The 26,818-nt window shown below is 37.5% G+C and overlaps 1 protein-coding gene across 2 annotated transcripts; it reads right to left on the bottom strand.

The window, feature by feature from the left end:
* Positions 1 to 997: 997 nt before the first annotated feature.
* LOC144960184 (uncharacterized) lies at positions 998 to 26,325 on the bottom strand. 2 transcript variants are annotated; one of them, XM_078893214.1, is made up of 3 exons: positions 25,989 to 26,325; positions 9,166 to 9,811; positions 998 to 5,944 (listed from the first exon to the last, which is right to left on the bottom strand). In XM_078893214.1, exons 2-3 carry the CDS (start codon positions 9,474 to 9,476, stop codon positions 4,750 to 4,752), a joined length of 1,506 nt encoding a protein of 501 aa, XP_078749340.1. In that variant the 5' UTR covers positions 9,477 to 9,811; positions 25,989 to 26,325; the 3' UTR covers positions 998 to 4,749. The 2 variants fall into 2 exon arrangements, with proteins under 2 accessions (XP_078749340.1, XP_078749341.1); XM_078893215.1 differs by lacking the exon at positions 25,989 to 26,325 and adding an exon at positions 25,571 to 25,902.
* Between the last annotated feature and the right edge of the window lie 493 nt (positions 26,326 to 26,818).

Raw genomic sequence — 26,818 nt, 5'->3', positions numbered from 1 at the left:
AGAATAATTTTTTTTTTAAAAATAAATTTTGAAAGAATTATCATCATTACCAAAAATTCAGATCTACGATTTGTGTCAATTGTGTAACAAAAGATATGGTAAAATTGAAACATATGTGAAAATGTGTTAATCATTATATACATACCACACTCATGAAATTTTAAAACAAACAGAGCCAGTTAGGCATAGGATAAGAAAATAAATCATAAAAAGTAATTAGTATCGTCATTTTTAGTCAGATGATTAGTGTGACACTTTTAGGTCAAGTCAGCAACAGACAAAAAAGGAACATGATGGGGATAAGTTAAATGGCAAAAGGTCAAGAGTTAATCACCCAATTAAAAAAAAAAACAAGACAAAGAAGGGGACCAATTCAAACAATGCAGAAGATCCAGAAACAATCTATCCATGAGCTTATTCTAAGCCCATCCAGATATACAAAGGATCTCAGCAAGAAAAATGCACTCGCAATTGATAAAAATTGTAAATCAACCCTAGACCTGCCACAAGTAACAGTAAAAAATCTATATATTTGGAGGGGGGGAATCAAGAATTTCAAGATACAAATCCATAACAACACATCGCATGAATCTTTAAAATTTATGTATTATAATTTAATTTGGCCATATTTCTTGCAAAAAATAATTTTTTCAACCATTTGCTTCTAAATTTTGGAGACAAGAATCCGAATTTAGCAAAATTTAGCTTTAGAAAATCTGTACATTCTGATTATATCGGAAAAGTGGCAGGTCAGCTAAACCAATAAAGAATTTTGAATAAGTAAGTCTGAGGTCAAACAGAATAACAGAATTTTTATGGAGAATCAGGAATTTGCAGTCCTATAACAGAAAGACACAGAATGATAAAACCGCTGTCCTAGTAAAGTATTTCTATATAAAAAAATTATGAAGAGATGTTAACATTCCACTAAACGAATACAAAATATATAACAATCATAACTGAAGAGTAATATATGAGGGAAAAAATGGGTGGGAGGTTTTGTTTTTTTTGTTTTTGAGGGTTTTACGGCGCTTGCAACACATTTAGGTCATATTAGCGCCAGTAAAAAGGAAGAAAATGGAATAGTAAAAAGTTCTAGAATTACAATTAAAGCACCCAAGAAAAGGTAAGACAAAGGGGAATTTGTTCAAACAGGAAACAGATGTGGATTCCAAGAGCACACTATCAAAGTACTTAGCTTGAGATCACAAAAAAGTCTCATCCAGACACAAGCACAGAACCAAACTAAGAGAGATACACTCAAATGCTTACAAATCATATATAACATGTTAACAAAACAATACAGTGCATAACAGAGAGATGATTTACAAGGAAAAAAAATATCATCTCCAAAAACTTAACTTAACATTTGACTGTTTCCCTCTCAGTCATCGTATCCGGTCAGGGCCAGGACAAAACCAAGTAATCTCATTCCAAGACAAAGACAGGAAGCATGTTGGAAAACAGAGACAGGGAGATAGAAGACACATTATGTACCTCCCTGCCCACTATGGGAGGTCAGGTACCCCACCCACTGGGTGGGAGGGGGAAAACAAAAGCATGATAAGGATCTTAACCAGGTAATCCTTAAGTATGAAGTGCGAGATTCTGTGTAATCTTAATATAGCTACCCAACCGTTCTGGTTGGTCTCTAAATATTTCTTCCTCAATTTTTTTTTTTTACACATTACAACACATCCTCCAAATGAGTATAAGCAGCTTTGCCAAGTTAGCATTTATAAATAATTCCAGTAATATCATTACTAAAACTAGTGATGCTGGTTAACTGAAAAATCAACATTTTGCGGCCCTTTGCCCCATAAATTTGCCATTTCCTCCTACAAGTAAATAGCATCCAAATAATGATTGAATAGCTTTGAAGACTGTAAACTGGTTCGCCAATTTATCATCTAGGCCAAATTAACTTTAGTGTTAATGAGATTTTAATTTTCCTGCTAAGAGTTGGCAAACTGCTGTATTGTAAGTAGAGTGTAAAAATGTAAATGGAGCATATAAATCGGGGTTGCTAATTGACAGGACAGTGATATAAACTTATACCTGATCGTGAATTCTAATCAATTAATTTACATACAGTGGAAAACAAGTCATGACTTAATAAAAACAAGGATATGATCCAACCATCTCATAGTAAAAAGGTAACAGTGGTGATAATGGTGTTATATCATTATAATCAATAACAAATCATCATATACATTGAATTCAATTCAACAACAACATAACATTGTAGATTGTATGAAGCAGCAAGGACCTGCAGGCAGGGTGTAGGGGAGTGATCAAAGCTATTGCCAAACCAAACTTCGAAAAACAAATGCCCAAAGGGAAATAACATTTTCATCTTAACGGATACAAATTAAATGCAATCAAACATTTCATTCCACTGAAAACAAACTCTACAAACTAAATGAATGATCAAATGGGAAACCAAATTTAAAAAGTAAGTACATACGAGTCATCTTTCATATGAAAACACTGCTAGATATCAATAATATGACAAACTAACTGTGAGAAAGAAAAAAAGTGAGTAATGCGGTATGAAAACATTTTTTTTTGTTTCTAACGAGACCAAAATTCAAAATCAACCAAAACGGAGAGGAAAAAAGCTTTCTTATTTGGTGAAAAATATTACAAAATTGATAAAAAAACAAAATTTGAACAGTCTCATTCTGTAATGATTGCAGTCAAATGATCATTTGGCCAGTTCTTCACACACACGCACACACAAAACTTCAATGACAATTCAAATCGGAAACTTGTAAAAAAAATAAATATATATATTAACAGTTGTCTCGCTTCATTAAATGAACCTTTCTTCTCTGGCTTTAGTTTGGAAAACAAAATTGATGGGGGAGGAATGATGCTGCCCATAACATGGATAATAATGATAATATTGGCTCGAGAAATAATAGCCACTCAATTCAAATGCATTTCAAGACTATTTTTAAGTCACCCTAAAAACATAGTGAAATTTCTTTTTATAAAAATTGATTCTCTATGGTAGTGATTACTTGGTCAAGGAATGAAAAAAATTGATAGACATGATGATCAGAAAATTCTCCTAGTTCAGTAATATAAGTATTACATCCTTGTTGATAAGTAAAACCTTAATGGTATACAACAGAAGGAAAATCAAAGATACGAAGCTACTTCTAAACAAACTCAACCGAATAGTTGTTTATTATAGACTGTTTTTTTTTTTAAAGGGAAAAAAAAAACACCATCAAACACATAAACACAAAAAATAATTGCTGAAAGAAATTCAAAATGAAATTTATCGTTCGAACATCACAAATCTATGGAAGTGTAATGCCAAATAACAACTGATTTTGACTTAATCTAAAATTAAACACACCCATAGCTAAACCTAGCAATACAAATATATACTTGGAATAAAGTAGGCAAGAAGCGAATAAAATTGATAACTGTATGTTACTTCAATCAACCATTAACAGTTTAACACTATAAACCAAATTTTTAAAAAAAACAAACAAAAAAAAACAAAAAACAGAAATAAAAATCCCTATACGTAATAAACATAAAAATGAATGCCACCAATACAAATTCACACCCAGAATCAAATAATGAATATAACACTACATTACATTATGAGAACAAATATAAATAACGAAGAGTTCTTTTCAAAGCAATGAAATTTGTTCCCAAAATTTTTGTCAAACCTGGACAATAATTCAATGACTGATAACAAAGTATGGTACTGATAGAATATATACTTTCTGTATTCATATTATAATTATCAGATTTCATCATAATCATATATATCATTACATTTCATACATTCATATATTTGGACGACATGTTATTTTCAGTCTGTTAAGATAATAGATCTACGGTGTACATTAACTGATTTTTAGCAGAAATAGTGAAATAGGAACACATGAAAACAGCACCAACAGAAAAAAAAAATCAATAAAATAAGAATGATAGTAACTCCACTCCTAGGGTTTGCAAGTGAAATCTTTAAAAATTTATTTAATTAATAAAATCAAAGGGCGATTAATCGAGAGATTTAAAAAGACTAAATAAAATGAATTGACAGTTTCAACCACAGCTTCATTATATTTAATATTCTTCTTCATCTTCTTTCAGTTTATCCCGCATTTTGCAGGGTTGCCATATTTTTATATTTAATGCAAGGCTTAAAATCAAAAGTCAAAGTTGTTGCATAACTAAACCAATAATTTGAATATCAATTCTGAAATATCTTACAGACTACAAATCAATTTCATGATAAATAAAATATGATCTGTTGATTAATCTTTCAAATTATATATCAATAATATTTAATACTAACAACCTGCAAACCCTGGTTTCCTTTTCATGGGCTAAAAAGGATAAAAAATTACATGAAGGAATAAAAATAAAACCTGAACTTGTAATGTAATGGTGAGGAAAGAGAGGAAGGGAAAAAAGACAAATATTTATTACGAGTTATAGTTGTAAGAGTTAAAATAAAATTTGAATAAAATTTCTAGTTAAAATCAAAGCAAAACATTCAAAGCTGTTGAGGCAGCTTCAGAGATTGGTTAAGATTTTGATTAAAACATATGCAATGTAATTATACATCTCGGACAGAAATCAGAGGATGAAACGAGACGAATTGATGAATTTTTAAAAAAGAGCATGATAAAAGTGAATGAAAAGAATAAAAGCGATGCCGTCAATTTGATGGGCGCTAATTATAATGGTTATTTCTGTTTTATTTGAACAAAATTATTTAACATCCTTCACAGGACTCATTTGACGATTGTTTCCACGAGAACCGCCACTGCCACCCCGTCCAGATTGATACTTGTGGTTATGGTTGCTCATTTTACCGCTAGTGTTACCACCATGATTATTGTTGTTGCTGTTGCCATTGTTTGTGCTGCTGCTGCCGCTACTGCCAGTGCCAGTACTGCCACCACTGTTGCTGCTAGTATTGTTGTTACTGATGGAAATGGAGGAGGAAGAGGTCGCAGTGGAGTTGGAGGCAAAATTGGCTACAGATGATGATGACTGTTGTTGATTAGGCTGCTGTTGTTGCTGTGAGCCCGTCGGTGGTGGAGGGGGTAGAGAGAGCGATGCTGGGTCAGTAGGTGGTGGAGGGGGTTGACTGTAAGGTTGATGAAGATGAGGGATTGGAGGAGGAGGCATGGGTGGGGGGTGCTGCATTTGCTGCTGAATTTGCTCAGGGGTTGGGGAGCCTTGAGACATTGGAGCCAATGGTGGGAGACCATTGGCTGCAGAGTTGGCTCCACCTGCTCCGCTGGTTCCATTCATTTTGGAAGGAGAAACTGAGCGTTGATGATCAGAGTAGCTGGGATACCCGTTTTCCTCCATGTAACCATTCAGGTAACCATTCTGGTATGCAGTTGAGGAGGCAGGGTGGTGCTGCTGATGGTGATGGTGGTGGTGACTACTGCGGTGAAAACCACCTCCATTACCGTTACCATTGCCCCCAACACCATTGACTTGGTGAGAGTTCAATCCGGAATGCCCATTGCTAATGAAGCCTCCTTTACCGCCAGTGCCATTATTCTTACCCCCACTGTAGTAGTGGAAACCTCCACCGCCATTACCATTTCCACCACGCTTATGGTGAGGAGAGTTGGCTGATTTTCCTTTACCCCGTGGTGAGCCATCATACGAGGATCCTGGAGAAGTGCTGTACATACTGTAATGCATGGTACCATTAATCCGTATTGCTGTTGAGAATCGGTTGGTGGTGCCATCAGCACAGAATCCTGGGATGTGAATCTCCGAGGAGTTAAGTGGATGAGCCATCATTGACTGCTTCTTTTGATAAAGTTCCCTCGCACTTTCTACTAAGTCCTCAATGTCCAGCTGTTCTGTCTGGTTGCTCATCGTACCAGAGCTTTGATCTTTCTTTGCCACCACATGATAGGAACACTTGAGATCACCAAACCTGAGGAAATATCAATTTGAATTGGTAAATATATTGCGGTATAAAGTACGAGGGCTCTTTCATAATTAACCGAAAAATGCCTGTAAAATCCGCGTTTTTTATGCTATCAACAAAATTCTTGCACGTGTTCATACCTTGATTCGTCCATTTCTCTACGTAACAGCCAAGTCTGTCGACACACTTCTGCCAACGCCGCACCATGGAATAGATACCCTCTTGGAAGAAATTTCCGTCAAGGTTTTGTAGCCATTTCCGCACATAGTCAACAAGCTCTTCATCGACATCAAAGCGCTTTCCTGCCAGCTCACGTTTCAGTGGCCCAAAGAGGTGATAATCAGATGGTGCGAGGTCTGGCAAAATCTCCCATCCATATTTCTCTAGCCAACCTTGCGTCACTCGTGCTGTGTGGGGTGTAGCGTTGTCGTGTTGCAAAATGACCCCGTTGGTCAACTGCCCTGGGCGCTTTCTGCGAATGGCCTCCCTAAGCTTGTCAAGAGTTTGGCAGTACCTTGCAGCATTGATTGTTTCTCCAGGTTGTAAGGTTTCGAACAGAATAACACGACTGTCCCAGAAAACAGTTCCCATTATTTTCTTTGCTGACCGCATGACTTTGAATTTCTTCGCGACAGGTGAGGATGGATGTTTCCATGTCATCGAATCTTGCTTTGTTTCTGGGGTGCAATGGTGCAACCAAGTCTCATCACCGGTGACTATGCTGTCAAGAAAAGTCACATCGTACCCTAGAAAGTCTCCGCCGGCGTTGGCAGTATGCCCGTGAACCCTGCGTGAGCTCTTGCTTCTTCTCAAAAGTTCCCTGCAGATGTCCAATCTTTGTTCTTTATGATTGTCTGTCAATTGCTTAGGAACCCATCTTGCGCTGACTTTTCTGTAGCCAAGTTCATCACATACAATTCTATGGGCAGAAGTTTCCGAAATTTCAAGACTGCTTGCGATTTCATGAAGTTTCAACCTCCTGTCTTGACGAATTCGCTCATCAGCTCGCTTCACATTGTCTTCTGACGTCGCAGTTATCGAACGCCCTCTCCCTTCCCTGTCTGTCAAGTCGGAATGGCCGGCTTCAAACAAATTACACCAGTGATAGACTTGTGTACGGCTTATAACATGCTCACCATATACACTCTGAAGTTCTTTATGAATTTCGGTAGGATTCAGACTTTTGGCGTTCAAAAAACGTATGACAGCCCTGATTTCCTCCTTTGACCAAGTTTCAAGGTGGGCCGCCATCTTTAAAATGGTCTAGAAATTCATTGTGCAAAATGATGCACTTCATAATTTCTGGGAATATCCGTAAGGAAATAAGAAATATGTCGTTTACAGAATTAAAAAATCTCCACTGGTAGCTGAGCAATGGGCATTTTTCGGTTATTTCTGAAAGAGCCCTCGTATCTACCCCCTTCCCCCCACCCCAAAATTGATTACTATGATTGCACATATGTGACGCATTTGTCTCAAAACTGAACCAAGTTGTAGTTGTAGTAGTGGTAGTATGTAAAGATGATGTGGATGTGGTTGTAGTAGTGATGGTAGTAATCAGTGCTGATGGTGACAAAAAGGGAAAAAGGAGGAAAATTATGAATGGTTTTATTTACGCCACATGTTTACTTCACTAACCCCCCACTTTTAGAGCCAATGAGACGATAAACTACTCTAGCTATCTTCTGGATAGTGGGGAAGCTGAACCAGTTTGTTCCACCACACATCAAATCTCTCAAAAGCCAGAAAGTTCCACCACACATCAAATCTCTCAAAAGCCAGAAAATTTGATTGAGGAAAGTGTCATTTTTTAAAAGGAGGAAATTCCTCCTCTGATACAAAAATCGCGGATTTCCGCGGTTCCGAGGAAAACCATCAGCACTGAGTAATGATGTGGTGGTGGTTGTAATAATGGTAGTAGACATGATGTGTGGGTGGTTGTTGCAGTAGTGGTGGTGGTGGTTGTTTTAGTAGTGGTGGTAGGAATGATGATGTGATGGTGGTTGTTAACAGTAGTGGTGGTAGGGATGAAGATTTTGTGGTGACTGTTGAAGTAGTGGTGGTAGGAATGATGACGTTGTAATAGTATTGGTGGTTGGGATGATAATGATGATGATGATGATGATATGATGGTTGTGGAAATAATGATCACGGTTGTAATAGCAGAGCTGCCAACCCCATCTGATTAGAATGTGTACAATAGGGCCTCAAAATGGGGGAGATTTCATAAAAATGGGTACAATCCTGAAATCGACGGAAACTAACCATTGTGAAAGTAAGAGGAAGGTATACTTTCATAAAGTCACACCGCACAAGCTCATTTGCAGCAACAATGATGTTCCCAAGACTATAATCCAATCCTTTCAGAATTCTACCTCCCAGCATGAAGATCATAATTGGTCAAAAAATATATGAATATCCAATTGGTCACCAAGGTTTCTCAATAGGCTAGTAATAATATGAATAACATCGTACATTGAAAATGGGTACAATCTTGGGGGAAATGCGTACAAGCATACAATTGCTGAAAATGCGTACAATTCCGCAATTTTTGCAGTAGGTTGGCAGCTCTGTAATATTATTGGTGGTGGGGATCATGATGATATGGTGGGGTGGTTGTAGTCTTAGTGAAAATGATGATGATGAAGATGTCACAGTGGTTCATGATTACATGAACTTAATTCCAGGTGGTAGTAAGATGGTCGATTTTGTTATATTTCCGGGACAGCCATTTTTTTTTTTTCAAATGTCCAGGACAAATACGGAAATTACAGGATGGTAGGCATGCCTGGTATAAATGCAACTTTCAATCTAATACATTAATAACAATCAACTCCTGTACAATTTACAACAAAATTGATCAAAATCTACCCAGTAGTTCTCTTGGAATAAATTTCAACATAATCTCTTCTGACTCTTTATGTTCCTGAAGTGAATCACAACAGAATAGAGTGATGAGCACTCTGTCTCTATACTATATAATATAGCATTAATATCGGGATGGAAGCGTGATAACAACACCAGTAATTTCTTTAAGTTTAATAACCTTGCAAGACTATATGTTTCGTATTTATTTATTCATATTCTTAAAAGGGCTATTATGGCATAATATCTCAAGGTACGGAACTCCATATTAAGACAGAAATTTTACAGGTCTGAATAATTATGTGAAAGCTAATAACGTGTTAAAAATAATTAAACCCCATTTCGGGTTTATCAAGACTTACTTGCAAACAACTTCTTTTGGATCCACCCACAGTGTTAATTCCATAGGGAGATTGAACTCGGTGACACACACACCAACTGCATTGCAAACCTTCAACAACAAAGGATCCAGTGGCTCCTCTGGACAAATCCGAATGCACCTGTAAGCCTGGCCTTTGGTTGGACACGTCTCATGCCAGTGGTCACGAAATCTTTCCTGAAGGGCATCTGCTAGGCCAGTGTTAAATTCTTTAACCTTGTCCTTTGCAATCTTCTCATGGCTCAGGAAAATTCGCGACAGGAAATCTGCTGCCGCATCAATCTCTTCTTTCATTTCGGGCTGATGCTATGGCGCATGTCCCCTACCCTTGTAAATCAATGGGTCTACTGCTGTGTTCACCTCCACGATTACTATCTTTATTTTAGCTAACTTATTTAAACTAGAAGAAATTGGCGCTTTCAAGGCGGTTTAATTTTGCCGGTCTTCAAGATACTTAAAAATCTATTCCTATGAAATTAAAATTTTGATGAAAGATTGTCCCACTTCCAAGGAACTTAAAAGTTTTTAAAAAATATTTTCTATTTCAAATATCACTTCTACATCAAGATGATGGGCCAGTTACAAATTACTAAAATTTCCTGATTTTAAAAGCTGTGGTTCATCAATCGCTGTGGGAGACAAAAAAAAAAAAAAAAAACAAATAAATGACATTCAAATAATCAAAATAGACAAGGGAATAATGCTAAAAACATTTTTAAAAACATAAAAGAAACAATTTCAAGAACTGCATCTGCCAATACATCAAATGGGATATTACACTGAAAGCACCAGGAGTCAAGAAATCAATATCAAATCATAGCCAACAAAAATTTGTTGCAGAAAAAAAAAACCCACAGAAATGTTTGCTGTTACCTCTTCAAAATGGACAGAGGTCCTATCACCATGACTAAGACACAACAAATAAATTCAATTTCTACTCTATCTTATCAATACAAATTTTTTTTCTAACATGCCATGACTATATTTTTACACCAGATAATGATCTGATCAACCAATTTCTCACTTCAAGCCTTGCTTTAAACTTTAAAATTCAAATCAGTTTCACTTTGATAATTTCAAATTCAAATTGGGAGAGGACATCAATTCATCCATATTTTTCATTTAAAAATCCATTTTGAATTGTTTACATTGGCTAAGCTGTCAAAAACCTGGTAATTGTGTCATCAAGGGGTAAAATCTCTAATATGTAAATATAAGAGGAGGATAAAAACTAAACGGCCTTCACTTCTCAACTCAAATCTTAGATGCCTATTGGATATCAATAAAACAGTGCTTAGTGTCACTGACCATAATCATAGCATGTAAAGACAATGCGACCCGCATGTATCAGTGAACACAAAAAAATTGATTTTCTTTGTATCTTAAAAAATCAGTTGTAATACAACAATTAATATTCAAAGTTTAATATTTTATCTCTATAGTTTAAAAAAAAAAAGAGTAACAGAATTTTTTTCATTAAAAAAAAAAGTTAATATAATAATAGTGGTCTCTGTAAGCACTGTTCTTGGGAATCAAGCAGAGCATGCTTATAGCTGAATTGTGCTTATAAAAATGGATTTGGATTTTTATGCTAAGTCTATGTCCAATTCTCATACATATTAATATCATAGTAAAAATTAAATGTTCGTCATGGTTTCAAAATGTATATAAAATTATATCAATTAGGTTGCGGACTTGGAACTGCCACTAGTCTATTATAAAGTCATTTTTGTTAGCTTTATTCCTATTCAATTTAATTTGTTTTACGGTACACAAACCCTTTCTTCTCTGTCACGATAAGCGACAGTATTTATGCTGTAAGTGTGGGATGATGGGAAAAGAAATTTGTGATTGTTGCTTGTTTAACTTTTGATTGGATGTCTTTTTATGTCATCTGTCGTTTTCTGCGAGCTGAATTTAACTCATCCATTAAGTAGGTCAAGATAAAAGTCTGATGGTTTTAATCAGTGATGATAATGGCAATTTGTCAAAAAGGAGGAAAATTTATCAGACCATCTGTCAAACTCAACAAAATCATAACTATAGTTTTGTATATTATATTACTGCTTCTACTTCTTGTGTACATTGATTCTTAATAGAAGAGATATAAAAGTTACTGTATATATGCTCAACCCTTGATTTATGTACAGGCATACCCATCATAAAGGCGATGTATTGTGTAACCTCACAGAACACGGTTGACCGAAAGTGATGACTGGTTGTGTAACACCAAAAGCCTTGTGGCCTGGACCACAAGGTCTTGTATATAAATGGGTGCGTCACTGTCTCAACACTCATGAATGAATTAGTAAGACTGCACTTGCAATCAAAAAACGAAAATTGTGTTTTAAACTCTTTTGAATCAAATGAGATACATCAGCATGTTCGTCTAATTGAGATCTAAAAAATGATATATAAATCTAGAAAATCGACCAGAAAATAAGGAAATTATCGTAAAAATTATAAAATTTGAGAAAGCGATTTTCAAAATCAAATCGATTACAAAAAAGGGTTCTTTCTATGCTGATTTTTATGAGACAAGACAACTTTTCTCCATTTTTCAAGCTGAATCCAACAATGTGCTTTTCAAATTTATCGCAATTAGATTATTTATCATTATTTTAAAAAACAAAAAAACAATGCCCAATTCACTGCTCAGGAAATGCATACGTAATCCCTTGATGACTAACAAGATAGGTGTTGGAATTTTTGCAGATCCCTTTCACAAACACACACACCCAATGTATGTCTTTCACTTCTGGCCAAAATTGCCAAAATTACTAGACTCAAATGATAACAATAACAGCGAGTGGGGTGTCAGATTAAACTTCAGTTTTAAAGAGTTAAGATTGGTAGTACTGATACTCCATATATATCGTTTGAGAGCCTTCACGTTCCGTGTAAGTTAACAGATCTCATTCATGGCGACAAGGTGTGATATAAGAGGCTAGATCCAGGTTTTTTTCTCCTCGTATCTCATACAGTGATGCCAAAACTCCGGTTTCACCGGAAAAAACTCCGGTCTGGAGCAAAAACTTCCGAGCTCCGGGCAACTTCCGTCAAATTCCGGTGAGGTCAATTTGTTCCAAGGATACCCCCCCTCCCTTCCAACCACCACATCATCATCATTACCACTAGTATTACAACCATCATCACCACCACTACTACTGCAACCACCACAACATCATCATCACTACCACTACTACTACAACCACCAGCTTCACATCATCACTACCACTACTACTACAACCACCACCACATCATCATCATTACCACTAGTATTACAACCATCATCACCACAACTACTACTGCAACCACCACCACATCATCATCACTACCACTACTACTACAACCACCAGCTTCACATCATCACTACCACTACTACTACAACCACCACCACATCATCACTACCACACTACTACCAACCACCACAACCACATCATCAACTACCACACCACTCACTACAACCACCACCACATCATCATCACTACCACCACTACTACAACCACCACCACATCACTCATCACTACCACCACTACTACAACCACCACCACAACATCATCATCACACTACCACTACATACTTACTACAACCACACACCACATCATCATCACCTACCACCACTCACTACAACACAACCAACCACATCATCATCACTACCCACCACTACTACAACACCATCACCACCACCACAATCATCATCACTACCAATACTACAACACTACTACACACACCTCAATCATCATTACTACAACTAACAACCAACCACCACTAACACCACACACATCATAACTACCACTGCTACTACAACCACCACACATCATCATCATCATCACTACTACACACTACTCTAATACTACTACATATACTACAACAACAACCACTACAATATCATCATCACTACCACTACTACTACAACCACCACACCACATCATCATCACGACCATACTACTACAACCACCACCACCACATTATCATCACTACCACTACTACTACAACCACCACACAACATCATCACTACCATTACTACTACAACCACCACAACCACATCATCACTACCACTACTACAACCACCACCACCACCACATCATCACTACCACTACTACTACAACCACCACAACCACATCATCACTACCACTACTACAACAACCACCACCACATCATCACTACCACTACTACTACAACCACCACAACCACATCATCATTACCACTACTACTACAACAACCACCACCACATCATCACTACCACTACTACTACAACCACCACAACCACATCATCATTACCACTACTACTACAACCACCACCACCACCACATCATCACTACCACTAATACTACTACAACCACCACCACATCATCATCATCACTACCACTAATACTACTACAACCACCACCACATCATCATCACTACCAATACTACTACAACTACTACCATCACCTCATCTTCATCACTACCACCACTACTACAACAACAACCACTACAATATCATCATCACTACCACTACTACTACAACCACCAGCACCACATCATCATCACGACCAGTACTACTACAACCACCACCACCACATTATCATCACTACCACGACTACTACTACAACCCACATCATAATTACCATTACTACTACAACCACCACTACCACATCATCATCACTACCATTTGTACTACAACCACCACCACCACCACCACCACCACCACATCAACATCACTACCACCACTACTACAACCACCACCACATCATTATCATCACGACCACAACTACTACAACCACTATACCACCACCACATCATCACTACAACTACTACTTCAACCACCACCACCACCATATCATCATCACTACCACTACAACTACAACATCAGCCACTATCACATCTTCATCATCTCTACCACTATTACTACAACCACCAACACCACATCATCCTCACTACCACCAGTACTACAATCTCTACCGTTAGGTTTTGGCGCTTTACTTCATTTGAAATAAGGAAACTTTGGGATTGTAATTTGCAATGTGTTTATGTATCATAATATACACTGTAATTCTAATCAGTTATCTATTTAGAACTATACAATATGTAAGCACAATGCCAAATATCGTTCCAATTCCTTTTTTTTTTGTGAGCGGAAATTCCTCTTTCGGCGTTGAAATTCCTACGAGTGGTGGCTGAAACTCCTGTGAGCCAAATTTAAAGTTGGCATCTCTGTCTCATATATCGACACAATTTCGTTAGGACTCCCAATAGCATCGCAAAATGGAATAGAAGCTTCAATTTGGGAGACCTTCCATGAGCTACTACATCCCAAGTCTTCCGATGTTATAGAGGGGGTTTGGGAGGGGGGGGGGGGGGGGTTTTTTTTTAAAAGTCTCCCTCCTCCCAAACCCCCTTCTAGAAGTTCTAGTGTAGGGGGTTTGGGAGGGGGATGTAGTAGCTTATGGAAGGTCTCCCTTCAATTTAATTTACAAACACAAAAGATGTGAACTTTTCAGGCAGAAGCTCTCATTTTAAATTTGTCTTGCAGGAATGTTAGATTTCGAGATGACTTTTATATTAATTTCAAAGCCGAAGTCAGAATTTCTGCATTATAAATCTAATCAATGTTGGGGACGGTATCATAAACAAAAACTAACAACCACTCCATCCCCATGCCATATGTCTAATTATTATAATGATGATAACTAATAACACACGATAAAAGTATACTGTTGAAAATGATTAACAAATCAATAAATAAGCTTTAAAACAAATTTAGGAATATTCTTTAAAAAATAATACTAGGAATAAAACATTTTAATAGAAGTAGATGTTAAAAAATATGAATGATACTCCTATTTTGTTATTTTTTAAATGAAATTGCAAATTAACTTCATTAGCAGAAAAAAACAAACAAGGTATACAGATGTTTTCCTCTTTATAGTTTTAGTGACTCTATTTTGTGATTAACAAAATGCTGGAGCGATATCTAGTTTTATGTGTTAAGGCTAAGGTGTCGTTGTACCAGTTAGAGTTAGGGCAAGCGATCAGATACTTTGTTAAATATTAGGCTGTCATTATTCCCAGACGCCTGTCTGGGGATAATGAAAATTCGTTATCCCCAGACAGGTGTCTGGGGATAACCAATTTTTGTTATCCCCAGACAGGTGTCTGGGGATAAAGAAAATTTGTTATCCCCAGACGCATGTAGCAAGTGGGCAGAAAGATTTTATGCAAAATGCCAAACTAGGCGTGAAAAATACCAAATATTCTGGAAAAAATACTAGTGGTTGTGTCACAAAACAGTTAATATATCAAGTGATATTTAACACAAGATGAAAGTAAATAGTGATCAAATGTCAAATCCAGCTCTTTAAAAAAAATTATTTTAAAGCAGATGGATCAATGAAATTTCTTTTGTTACTTTGATCTGAAAACGTCAAACTGGCAATTCGACTTTTTATTTTCAACCAGGAAGAAAGTTGTTAATCATCAAATCTGTTCATAGTCCACCAACCATTTAAATTTTCACTACCTACCTACCTGTTAACTTTATTGATATTCTCTTGTTTCTATAATTTGCTCATTCTGGCCACAATTTTGGGGATGACCGGGAATTATTTTTTATCTCGCTGACAAATTCCTAGGCCATGGTGTTGTTCGCCCCAAAGCCCAAAACTGACACCTGTTATTTTCCTGTCTTCTTCGCACAAGACAATATAATTTAGTATCACACGTCTACAAAACTAGATCCAACAACATATTTTTATTCGAATCAGAGATGAAAATAACTACCAAAACAAGGAAGCAAAAATGGTGGAAATATGTTTAGCTCATATATGAATTTAAGATATTCCGATAGCGGTGTGGATAGACAGCTCAGTGGGTTAGGCCACCTTTCATTTTACTCCTTTTAGCTGCACAGATTCGAACCAGTCGCGACTCACCCCCCCCCCCCCCTCACACACTCACTTTTTTTTTTTTACTTTGTCATTCTTTCTTCCCAATTGATGTTCATTGATTTCACTTTTGTTCCGAGTTCCGAGCAAGAGTTTTTTTAATCAGTAGAATTTTTTATTTCTCCGATAATATTTCATTATTTAATTTGGTCGAGATCTATTATTGTTTTGTTTTTTTGTTTTGGTCAAATGATAATATTAATAATAATAATAATAATAATAATAATAATAATAATAATTGTAATAATTATTATTATTACTATTACCAACATAATCATTATTATATTATTATCAATAATAATATTATTTTTATTATTAATACTCTTATTATCATACTATTACTATTATTACTATTATTATTATTATTATTATTATTATTATTATTATTATTATTATTATTATTATTATTATTATTATCATTATTACTATTATCATTATAATAATAATTATTATGATTATTATTATTGTTATGGTGTATTGTTATTATTGAGTTATTGCCCTTGGCAATAAATTATAATTTACTTCCATGAATAATACACTTAATTACATTTAGTTATTTCTAAATGATGTCACAATTGAATATATTAATAGAATACATTACATTCGTATCATTAGTTAACTACACTTGTGCATTGACGTTATATTACATAACGTATATTTCTGTTTATGTATATTTCTATACTGCATGTTTAATATTACTGTCTGTGATATATTATGATTTAAAGAACTTGAATAAATAATTACTTGATGATTGGCAACCAAGGAGCGTCTTCTGCCATTCTTTTCATTCATTCATTGCTACACATTCATTAGGGGAGGGCAACCGGGTCACCAAAAGATTCTACCTAACTGAATATCAAGAAAATGTCTGGACGTGGCGTTGTGTTATTGTGTTATAGTGTTTCTAGGATTTAATTTAGACCTTTTTAGTTTTAGTTCTTTCCTTTTTTTTTCGTTTTATTGTTTAGGTTTGTTTGTTTTTTTGTTTGTTTTTCTTTTTTCCTTACCCTTTTATTTTCTTAGCCGTTAGGGAACTTCGTTAGTGAAGTTAGTTAGAATGTGCTTATCTGTGCCTAAAATTTAAAACAACTGGATGGTGTAAGTATACGGAAGACCTCCCAAGAAACACCAGTGTTTATTCCCCATATCCCCCCCCTACACCCGTAACCCCTTTGTAATGGAGCACCTTATTTCCTCTTAACTTCCTTCGACCCCAACCTAACCCCCCCCCCCCCTTTTTTTTTTTTTTTTTTTTTCCCTTCAAACATTTGTCCAACTCCACTTGCACTACCACTTACTAAGCAAGCGAGTTCATACCCAACAACCCTCTAGCCCCCCCCCCCCCCTTTTTTTAAATTTTAAATAAATATTACCACAAGAGGGGGATATCCCCCTACGATTTTGCATTTACACCTTCTTCTCTCTCCTTCTCTTTCTCTTTCCGGGCCTCCATGGCGGTTCACCCCAACGTAGTTGTGGTGAAATTATCCGCAGAGGATCTTAAGTTCAATGGGCCTCATCCGCCAAATACGGTTGAGGTCTTCTTAAAAGGACCTGAAACAAATCAGGCCAACCATCTTAAGATCAAGCTGGCCCTCAATAACATGGGGGTCAGTTTAGACGATATTGCGGGAGTCTACCGGTTCATGGACGCCCGCAAATATTACGTCACCTTCAAGGAAGGAAGGGAGTCAGAGGTGGAAAAACTACACGGCGTAGTGCACCCCCACCCAACCCTAAAAATAAACCTCCACATCAGGGATGTTAACAAATCCCTGGTGTCGGGGGTATTGAAATGGGTGGCTCCCTCCGTCAAGGAAGGCGGCCTCACCAGGGCCCTCGCCCCCTTCGCCAAGCCCGGCACCATCGTTGTCGGCAAACCCAGACGGGACGAGCTGGACTCGTATACGTTCCGTCTGGAGAAGATAGATGGGGTAGAAATACCCCACTATCTAAAATTTGAGGTAGGTGGCGCCTTCCACCACGTAAAAGTGCACATTCCTGGGCGTGTGCCGGCATGCTCCACATGCTACAATGTGGGGCAACCCTTTCTACTTGTGCCCTACTAGAGCACGGTATGCACCAGGAGTGAATTCAGCACGAAATCCCACTATCCCTCCTCCTTTTCCATCTTCACCTACTGGTTCTGTCACGCCTTCCGGCAACCCCCTGCCGGACGCACCATCCCAATCCCAAGAACCTTGGAACCAGGTAGTAAAAAAGGGAAAGAAACACACAACACAACACTCCAACACACAAAAAAACAACACACCAAATACACCACTACTCACAAGCTACACCACTAAACCACAGACACCAAACGCAAACCCTCAAGACAACACTCCAATAGATACCAACACAACAAAAACTGCACCAATGAAACAACTAGAACAGGAACCACACAACTCCCCATACACACCAAAACGAACATCATCCATGACAAATCTACACCAACACACCACACCAACACCAGTAATAATCCCTTTAGAAAGGGCAACATCACCCCCACCCCCATCCACACCCCCCAACCCAAATAACAAACCCAAAAACTCTCCCCCAAAAAATACAACCACACCATCGCCCTTCAAAGCACACACTTCACTCACACGATCACCACCTGGGGCTTGCCCAAGAGCACGAAAAAAATCACAGAACACACTACCCAATATCTACACAAACACATGCATACACACCTCACCAAAGAAGCTCTTCCCTCAAGAGGAAGACTCCACCCATCCAAAACATCGAGAGGGAAAGGTCACTACCCAGACCACCACGACACATGGGAGACACACACCCCAATACTTAAACAAAACAATACACACTAAACCCAGACATGCAGCCTACAGTCCACACATATATACCTACATACAAACGCAACTCTAGATACAACAAACACACCACCTCTAGAGAACAAGCAAAATCATACACTAAAAACAAACCATACAAAATAAAAACACCCTACAAAGAGGATGACCCCCCACCATTGACAATCATAACACTCAACATCAGAGGCATGAGACAGAAAATACAAGACATTAAAAATCTAATAAGGAAACAAAGACCAGACTTCTTACTGTTACAAGAAACGAACATACACGACAAAGTCACACAAGAACGAACACTTCTCGAGCTCAAACCAGAAGTTAAAAATATATTTTGGACAATCGACAAGAAAAAAAGAAACTGTAGAGGAGTAGCCATAATAAAAATCTCCGACAATTGGACTGTTACCCAACACGACCATGACAACACAGGACGAATAGGGAAAATAGACGTGACTCAAGACGGCTACAAATTCCAAATTTACAACATCTACGGACCTGCCTCAAGAACAGACGAAAAAAAGACAACGTTTTTAGACTTAGAGAAAAGAATGGAAATAAACCCATCAACACCCATCATCCTAGCAGGGGATTTCAATAACACACTACACCCCCGCGACACAACTCACCATAGAACACAACAAACAGTCATAGACAAACAAATACTACAACGAATTTTAGAAAAACACAATCTAACAGATACATACAGAAAAACATTCCCACTCGGGAAAGAAACCACCTTTAAATCATTCGCAAACACAGGATCCAGACTCGACAAAATATACATATCCAAAACAACCCCAATAACAGAAATTAAACACCTAGAGAACACACTAGACTACACAGACCACAAAGCTGTCTACGCCCAGTACGGCACCCAAATTACAAGACCCAAACAAAAAAGTGCCTACTGGAAATTCAACAACAGTCTCCTGCAGGACCATTATTACATACAATACATGACCGACATCATATTAGACTATACGGACAACATACCAAATGACAACATCCGAGAATGGTGGGACACCCTCAAACAGACCATACAAACGCTAACACAAATGATAGGGAGAAAAGTACAAGACAAAACCAACAGAAAGGAAACAAAGTACAAAACAATCATCAACATAGACAGGGCGCGTGACAACAAAACAGAAATACAAACACAACATGTTACTAAAGCAATAGAAAAACTGAAAGAAATTGAACAAAGAAAATTCAGAGGCCACAAAGTAAGAAGCACATACAAAACACGCAACGACTACACTGATTTAAACGACACAATAGCACGAATAGAAAACGAACTACACAATAGACGACATATAGACAAAATCAGAACAACAGATGGGCAAATAACAAAAAACGAGACAGAAATCCTTGAGACCTACAATTTTTACAAACAACTATACACAAGTGGCGAAATATCAACACCGATTATACAAAGAAGTTGACAGACGAACAGAAAGAACAATTAGATACAGAGATCACAATAGAAGACCTACAACACAGCCTAGAGAACATGAACACAAACAAATCCCCAGGCCCCGATGGACTAACAGTAGAATTCTACAAAAGTTTCTTCCCTCTCCTTAAAAAACCCCTCCTAGAACTGACTAAAGAAATACACAAAGAAGGACAATTAACGAACAGCCAAAAGATATCATACATAACCCTCATACCCAAAGAAAGCAACACAACAGACGTCAAACAATACAGACCCATATCCCTCCTAAACACCGACTACAAAATTATAGCGAAAACTTTAAGCAACAAAATCAAAATTCACCTACCCCAACTGATAGACAAAGAACAAACATGTAGCATAAAAAAACAGAACAATAGAACAACACACAAACTTCATCAGAGACCTTATAGGATACGTAAAACAGACACGCACACACGCATACATTTTGTCCATCGATCAAGAGAAAGCTTTCGATAGATTAGAACACAGTTTCTTACACAAAATATTAGAACACAACAACATAGGCCCTTATTACAGAAGATGGATAAAAATACTATACAACAACCCCTCCAGCTGTGTAATAGTCAATCAAAAAGTATCTGATCCCTTCAAAATCGGTCGGTCAGTACGACAGGGTTGCCCTCTCTCGGCCCAACTATACATCTTATGTCTCGAAACCGTTTTGGAAAAAATTAGGAGAAACCCGAAAATTAAAGGCACCAGAATTCCCGGAAAAGCCAACAAAAAACTCATCGCGTATGCCGATGATGCAACCCTAATTCCGAGTGATATACCTAGCATACACCAAATTTTAGAAACTTTCAAAAATTTCGGCCTCGCTAGTGGTGCCAAACTAAATATTAAAAAGACCAAAATCATGAATCTCGGTCCCGAACCCTTAGAAACCGAAAAAGCCCAGATACCCGACATGCAATGGGTTAACCAAATTAAAATCCTCGGAATAATGTACTGTCAAAGACACACGACACCGAAACACATCTGGAGTGGAATTGTACACAATATAGACAAGAAACTACATTCATACACATACATCAAAGCCAATATATTCGATAGAACCAGGATAGTGAACACCTACATTATTCCAAAAATCTTATACTACAACAAAATCTTCAAACCTCCGTTCACCACAATAAAGAAATTAGAAAGACGCATAGACACATTTATACTACAAGACGCAAAACCCATTCCACACGAAATACTCACACTTCCCACAGAATCAGGCGGCACAGGACTAAAATGTATTAAAAGAACCTTAGACACAACTAGGATCAGATATATAGACAAAATAATACAAGAATCGACAGGAAATAAATTCGGGTCATACTACTTAGGGACACGACTAACACAATTTAAAAAGATCGACCACACACTCCCCCATTTCGGAGGTAAGACACTCCCTCCTTTTTACAAAGAATGCGTAGGACTAGTAAACAAATACCCAGACACAATAAATAAACAATTAGACAGTAAACAGATATACAGAACAATAAACACACCAAACAAACGCAGAGAACAAGACCTAATGCACGCATCAGGACTAACATTAGATAACATGAGAGTGGCCTCAGAAAACTTACATAAACATGATACTTCTAGATACAGTAAGCATATAACATACAGACTGATGTTCAACGCCTTACCAACAAACAACACGCCCAGATGCGCCTTATGCCGAGCGCCTTGTCCAACACAAAATGTACACATTTTCACAAACTGCATTAAAACAAAAACACTGATTAGAGCCACAATAAACACAATACAAAAAACAATACGACAACCCATACATACAGAAATAGCATTTAGACATAATATCATCCCCAAAACTGACAATGCAACACATGAAATAAACATACACATCCTAGCAGCAGCAAGACAAGCGATTTGGACTGCATGGATGGGTCAAGTACACAGACAAAACACCACTAATACCGACATGTCATTAATATTTCTTAACATAATACAAAAGAAATACAAAAACGATTTAGATAAAGAGAGAGAAACAAGATGGAACAAATATACCGACCTAATAGCACAATTCAGATAGATGACCTTCCACCGAGACATTTCAACTCTCTGCACCACACCCACAACCTGACCCTACCCCTCCCCTCCCCCCCCCCCCCCCCCCCCCCCTAGCTAGCTTTACAAACTTTATTTATACATATATTATTTACACCTCTATTATCGATCATTTACCTGACTGATCACTTACTATTATATATTCCTTCCCCTAGTATTTAGTTATTCCTCCTTCCCTTACTTTTGCTGTAGTATTATCCTTTTATATATTAACTTCCCCTTTCACCCCCTCTACCACACTGATATAGCCATAACTTTTTCACCAACTTCACTGCCAAACAACCTAGTTACAAACAACGAGGTGCGTCCATGTCTATTCTTACCCCCCCCCCCCCCCCTTTCTCTCTCAGCATTGATAATGATACACAACCCGATGAATCGATCATCCTTCTCCTAACTCTTCGGCCTCCGGAATAATATAATCAGAACCATTCTGTATATAACTAATTCTAACCTTTTCCTTTGTTTCTAACCCCACCCCCCCCCCCTCCCCCACACAGTACATCCAATCCTACCCCACATCTAGATAGATAATACAGACAGCCCCCTTCCCATCACCCTGATACAAACGGAGACGGAAAAGAATACCAACATAAACGACAGAAGATCTCGCCAAGGAAAAATGCAGAGTACCACCCTTTTTGTATTTTATTTATCTGATTGCAAAACTATAGCTAGAGTAGAGAACACAGACCCTATTTCGGCTCTAAAAGATCATGTGGCAGATAAAACCATCTAATAATTAATGATACTAATACTAACATACAAAACAACATCCCCCCCCCCCCCCCACCTAAAAATTCCCACTTATACTAAACTCAACAAAATAACAATAACAAACCTCCAAGGAAAGGACGTGACACAAGTGTTTAGTAGATATAATCCCCCTTTTTTTTTTTTCCGATGCGGCCCCGGCGCAACGGCCCACGGCAGGGACGGCGCGGGGCAATGTGTGTGCCGCGCAGCATGCCGGAGGGGTCTAGTCCCGCCCAACCCGCCTGAAGCGCGGCTGAAACAATTGCGCTGCGGCGTCTAGACTGCCGTGGACCACATGTATGCAGATGAGATCAGTCGGGCCGACTCGAAAGAAGAATATTTACAATATTTATAATATTAAAACGTACACCTTGTACACCCACAGTCACAACTGCCCCCCCCCCCCCCCCCCCCCCCACGATTCTAACCTTATCGAAAAATTAACTATATTCATAGAATAATAAAATAACCAATGCTGCATAGGGAAAGACCACGTGCACAGTAGTTGAAGCAGCGAATGACGCTCGGCTAGAGAGCGGGAAAGTGGGTGGCCACCCTTGGACTCCTAAGGGAGCAAGGGAATAGGTTACTAACAAATTAATCAAAAGTTTTCCTTTTAAAAGCATAACCACCTTCATCACCAGTTCCAATCTACTCCCATAATTTAGCAATAGCCCAAGAACATCAACCGACCACAACAATTAATAAACCCACAAGACGTTTGACCCGTGTATTCACCATCCCAACAACAGAAGCAATTCAGAAACCTCCCCCCCCCCCCCCCATCCAACCTAAAACCTAAACCTAAACTCATTTCCACAATAACCCCATATTACAGAAGTTCGAATATTCCGATCAGCTGATAGGCTGCAGCCTTTCAACTCCCACCAATCAAAACCCTCAGAATCCAACACCCCCCCCCCCCCCCTACTAAACCTCTGTCAGTCCCAGACAATTTATCTAAACAACATTACAAATAGCCCTGAATCATCAATAAACCGATTGGTACAGGATCTCTGTCATCCACCAATCGCAACACATTTTATCTACTCTCCACATCCAACCATGAACAGCTATTTAATTGTTAATTTAAATCATCTAAAAAAAAAAAAATAACAATTTATTACAACCCACCAACCCAATATAACCTCTTACTGACCAACTGCCCAATTAACCCCCCACCCTCCATGAACGCGTTAGGCAACATTAATATTTCAACCATTATTTCATTTATATAAAAAAAAAAAAAAAAAAAAAAAATATTATATTATTATCGTAACGTACGATACAGAAGCATTTAATGCCAAAGCCTTCCTACTGCTACTACTACTAAACACATAATAATTAACCTAACAAATACAATTTTTACTAATTAAGAGGGTCATTAGATAGTATGGCCTGGGTCTAAAAAAAAAAAAAAAAACGTCTTCCCTGTCAGTTATTTTATGTACTGCGGTTGGTACATAACAATTATTATTATTATTATTATATCTATCCTCTATCTGACCATTTGGTCGCTCTCTGAATATTTCTGTTTGTTTGCTTTTTAATTATTTATTCTTTTTAGACACTATTTGAGATCGGAGTGGGGACGAATGTATTTGCTAGAAACTAGAAAAAAGACAGAGAGAGAGAGGGAGAGGGAGAGAGAGAGAGAGAGAGAGAGAGAGAGAGAGAGAGAGAGTTTAATATTTTAAAAAAAGAGGTGGGGGGAGGATGGATGGGACATTTATCCCTTTCAACGTTCTGTAAAAAGAAGACGGAATTTAAAAAAAAAAAAAAAAAAAAAAAGTGACGTTACCAGGATTCGAACCCACAACGTCGATTCTGGTCAACCTTCCAGGGCAGACGACTAAACCATTCGGCCATGACACCCACTTCGAAGTCGACGCATATTGTGTATATGTAGTAACAACTGATTTTAATGTTGGTTAATTTTATGTTTTTATAGATATTTTATTAACTTTCCTTATTTCTATGTGCATTTGGAAACATTCCATATTCTGGAATGTGGATAATTGTTTAAAAGAGTGGAGTTTCAAATATGCGTCTGGGGATAATGAAAATTCGTTATCCCCAGACAGGTGTCTGGGGATAACGAATTTTTATTATCCCCAGACAGGTGTCTGGGGATAATCACAGCGTGTAAATATTATTACACAGCACAATTTTGCTTTCTAAATGACACTGACACTGGCAACAATAATAAAGGCAGTGGTAACGGGATCATTTGGATTGCAGACTGAGTTGGGGCTCAGAATCATCAAAAGCCAGAAAATTCATATTCATAGCCATTCATATCATACCCCTGCCTACCGTGAAAGTGACATAAGCCCATAAGCGAATTGAATAACAAGCTAAAGTCTTGACGATTGTAAACAATTAGGATTTCGCTGCTTCTCACTGCTTTCTTCTTAGATTTCGTCGGTAAATAAGGGATATTGTTAAAATGGAACTATGAAGTTCAAGGTTTTAAAAGGCTTGATTCAAATTCTTGAATTTCACATATACTGTGAAAGCAAATCGATGGTTGTAGGAAATAATACGAGTCCTCGCCATAACAAAGACTGCGCAGTTGACCAAAATAGAAAACGTCCGCCATGACGGTTTATGAAAACTCGGGGATACCACATCGCCTCCATAACGATAATTGGAGAGAATAAAATGCCTTAGGTGCCATACACGATGCTACAATAATACCATGTATTAAATATAAAGGAAAAAACATACTTACAAAGGGGAAAAATGAGAATTACTCTTTGAAATATAAGCCTGAAAGGCCTAAGAAGGAATGTTTTCCTTACGAGACATAACTGACCAATGAATAAGTTGTAATAATGTTCGAGCGCCGTCTGTTCGCCGAATTCAAGGTCGTCAGGAGTTATCGTTCCCTATCGGTTTGGCTTTTATGTTATTTCCGATGTCTTACTGTGACCGAAAATCATATTTATAAATATCAATATTTAATTTAAAATATGTTTTAAAATCAGTCCTGTAGCTCTACACATCTTTTTGCATTACCGTACGTCCTATTCAGTTATGTCCTAACCTAAAATTGCATTAGATGCTGTGAGTTTAGGTAAAAATAACTCATAACACCCGCCAGCCGGATATAACGTGCTAACACTGACACACAAACAGCGTGTCACCTTAAAATAGTCCGGTTAACACAATTTAGTGAGAACTACTAATAAAAATGGCTGGCTAAAAACAATGACAAAGAACTGAGTGACATCAGTTTCGTTATGTCAATATTATTATATGCGCTTGGCTAAGAAACTCACAACATGGTCATCCGGAAATATAACGGATCAACACACAATACATTATGTTGCGTATCTGCAACATTATGATAGATAAAATAACAATAAAAAACAAATATTTTTGCTATTCATTGGGCACAGTCAAAGGAAGTATCATTTTAATCATTTCAATCACCTATTTAAAAACCATTTTGTTCTCTACAAAGAGAATGTATTATTTTTATAAATTTACTTTTTTTCCCCTCAGAAGTGGAGAATATATGCTGGTGTTGCTGATCTTGGAATGAGAATCAATGATATT

This window comes from Berghia stephanieae, chromosome 14 (genome assembly GCF_034508935.2).
Source record: "Berghia stephanieae isolate SIO BIC M18660-M18661 chromosome 14, UCSD_Bste_1.3, whole genome shotgun sequence".
NCBI classification, from domain to species: Eukaryota; Metazoa; Mollusca; class Gastropoda; order Nudibranchia; family Aeolidiidae; genus Berghia; species Berghia stephanieae.
The sequence above is the reverse complement of the archived record's forward strand: the minus strand, read 5'-3'. Positions and strand labels throughout refer to the sequence as shown.

Excerpts from the sequence above, each read along its gene's own strand:
- LOC144960184 (XM_078893214.1), bottom strand. The coding sequence starts at position 9,476 with ATGAAAGAAGAGATTGATGCGGCAGCAGATTTCCTGTCGCGAATTTTC. Across the intron at positions 5,945-9,165 it reads CCAAAAGAAGTTGTTTGCAA|GTTTGGTGATCTCAAGTGTT; the intron begins GTAAGTCTTGAT and ends ATATTTCCTCAG.